This window comes from Trichechus manatus, unplaced genomic scaffold (genome assembly GCF_000243295.1).
Source record: "Trichechus manatus latirostris isolate Lorelei unplaced genomic scaffold, TriManLat1.0 scaffold00190, whole genome shotgun sequence".
In the NCBI taxonomy this organism is placed as follows: Eukaryota; Metazoa; Chordata; class Mammalia; order Sirenia; family Trichechidae; genus Trichechus; species Trichechus manatus.
The window spans coordinates 723,649-726,730 of NW_004444126.1; the positions used below are offsets into that span (position 1 = coordinate 723,649).

Consider the following 3,082-nt stretch of genomic DNA (forward strand, 5'->3'; position numbering starts at 1 on the left):
GGCCGGGGAAGGCCGGCGACGGCTGCAGGAAGTCCGAGCTGCCGCTCAGGGGCAGCCCGCAAAAGGGCCGGCTGAGCGCGGCCATGGCCGGCGAGACGAGGAGTTTGCGCCCGCGGCCCCGTCCACCCGCGTCCCCAGACCCGGCGGCTGCAGCCACAGCGACTGCCGAGAGGCGCCCGCCTCCGAGCCCGTTCCAGACCCCACGTCACGCCTTCTAGAACCCTCCACCCCGGGATGCCCAGAGGCACGCCGGGATTTGTTGTGTGTGGAAGGCCGCTGCCGCAAGGGTTGCCGGGAGTTGCAGTCTTGCGGACTACAAACAAGATGGCTGCCTCTCGGCCTTCTAAGTAGAGTTTGAGGATGATGGCCTTGGCGGACCTAGAATATGGCTTGCCGTATAGGAGGTGCTTTGTTCGAATCCTGACGCCTCAAGTTATGTAAGCTCTTTACCTCAGTTTCTTCAGTAGTAAACCCAGGATAATAGTATCTGTCCTCACAGGGTTGATATGAGGGGTAAATGAATGAAAACATCCAGAACCCTTAAAACATTGACCAGGACATAGCATTCTCTCATTAAATATCAGCTACTGATTCCTTCTATGTTTTAATATGAATGAAGTTGTTAATACTCAAGAGGGAACAACATGGGGTATCAATAAAAACCTCAGAGCCCTTGTGAGAGTACTGGTAAACCTTCCAGCCTCTGCCTTGGGCAGTTGACAACATCTCCCACATAGGCATGGAAGGCAAAGAGTTGGTCGACCCAACCATGCCCCATTTTTCTCATCTCAGGGAATGGCACCACATCCAGCATGTGTTGCTTATGCCAATGTCAATGCCCTTCAGCCAAAGACTACCAAAAAACACATCTAAGTTGAACGAAGTTGGATTTATTGACTGCCTCATTGCAGTGAGGGAGAATGTGTACCATGGAGACCTAAGAGGTATCTCAGTGAGAAGTGTTAGCAAGAACATATTATAGGATTGGCTGTTGTTAGGTGATCCAGGGGCAAGTTCAAGGAGGTGGGGCTTTGCTCTGGATTGAATACTGTCAGAAGCAGGGATAATTATATGATCAGGTATCTTAATCAATCTTATATAGAAGATGGGAGGAATGAAGCAAGGCTAAACCTGTAATTAGTAAAGAAGCAACAGCCTTTATACTAGCCAGGATAGGTGATGTTTGATCATTTTTGTGATTTAGACAATGTTCATGTTTCTGTCTGGGTTCAGAGATAATGATGAAGTGGTCTTACTTCGTTGTTGTTAGTTTTTAAATTATTTCATTAAAAACTTTTTATTGTGGTAAGTATATAGATAACAAAACATTTGCCATTTTAACATTTTTTGAATGTACAATTCAGTGACATTTCGTTCATCATGGTGTGCAACCATCACCACTATTCATTTCCCATTTCCAAATTTTTGCATCAACCTTAACAGAAACTCACTGCTCCCAAACAATGACTCCCTTTTTCTCCCTCCATCCCATCCCTGATGGAAACCCTGGTAGCGTAGAGGTTAAGAGCTATGGCTGCTAAGCAAAAGGTCGGCAATTCAAATCCACCAGGCACTCATTGGAAACCTTATGGAGAAGTTCTACTCTGTCCTATAGGGTCGCTATGAGTCAGAATCGACTCGATGGCAGCGGGTTTAGTTTTTGGTTTCCCATCCCTGATAACCTCTAATTTACTTTCTGTCTCTATGAATTTGCCTCTTCTAGATATTTCATTTAAGTGGGATCATACAGTGTTTGTCCTTTTGTGACTTATTTCATTCGGCATAATGTTTTCAAGGTTCATCCATGTTGTAGCATGTATCAGGACTTCATTTCTCTTTATGGCAGAGTAATATCCCATTGTGTATATGTAGCACATTTTGTTAATCTATCCATCTGTTGTTTCTTAAGTGGTATTGTTTTTATCTTGATCCACTGTGGTCACAGAGTGGCCTTGTTTGGTGTTGGTATTCTGTGAAGTTGTTGATGTTTAACAGAAGGACATCAAGGCCTAGCTGATAATGCCAAGCCAGTCTCAGTGGTCAGAAGATGCTTTTCTTTCTGACTCAAAATTTATGAGTCATTACTGATGCCTCTTTTTTGTTCACCTTCATATCTAGTCGGTTAGCAAGTCCTGTGGGCTTTATTGGAAAATGCCCTCAGATTCTCTACATTTCTCTCCATTTCCATTGCTCTCACAGTCTAGGAAAAAAATGAATGAACGCTATACCTAATTCAGTATAATGGATTGTTTCAGTTTTCTTAATGACATTCACAATCTAGTTTTATCTCCCTACAGTGACACAAGAGGAGCCTGGGTGGCACAAGCAGTTTGCAATCAGTTGCTAACCCAGAGGTTGGCAGTTCGAATTCACCCAGTGGATCTTCCGAAGAGGCCTAGTGAGCTGTTTCCATAAACATTACAGCCAACAAAACCCTATGGAGCAGTTCTACTCTGTAACTCACGGGGTTGCCATGAGTCAGGGGCTGACTTGATGGCAGCTAACAACAATAACATGGTGACACTATGCTTACCTCAACTGAATATAAAAGGCAGTCTCCGGTGTCATTTCTACAAATGGTCACCTCATTCTGCACCTTAAAAAATATCCTTCCACCCATCAACAGATGAATGGATAAACAAACTATGGTACATACACACAATGGAGCACTACACAATGATAAAGAACAATGATGAATCTGCGAAACATCTCACAACATGGATGAATCTGGAGGGCATTATGCTGAGTGAAATAAGTCAATCACAAAGGACAAATAATGTATGAGACCACTACTATAAAAATTCATGAAAAGGTTTACACACAAAAAGAAACAATCTTTGATGGTTACGAGGGATGGGAGGGGTGGGGATGGAAAAACACTAAATAGACAATAGGTAAGTGGTAACTTTAGTGAAGGGTAAGACAGTACACGATATGGGGCAAGCCAGCACAACTTGTACAAGGCAAGGTCACGGAAGCTCCATAGACATATCCCAACTCCCTGAGGGACCAAATTGCTGGGCTGAGGGCTGTGGGGACCATAGTCTCAGGGAACATTTAGCTCAATTGGCATAACATAGCT

General features: G+C 44.1%; 1 protein-coding gene across 1 annotated transcript in view; it reads right to left on the reverse strand.

Moving 5' to 3' along the window:
- CCDC117 (coiled-coil domain containing 117) overlaps positions 1 to 210 on the reverse strand; it is a 19,350-nt gene extending 19,140 nt beyond the window's left edge. Inside the window, exon 1 of the mRNA XM_023741778.1 lies at positions 3 to 210. Coding sequence (XP_023597546.1) covers positions 3 to 85 — 83 coding nt within the window. The 5' untranslated portion in view covers positions 86 to 210. The remainder of the gene's footprint in view (positions 1 to 2) is intronic.
- Positions 211 to 3,082: the final 2,872 nt, after the last annotated feature.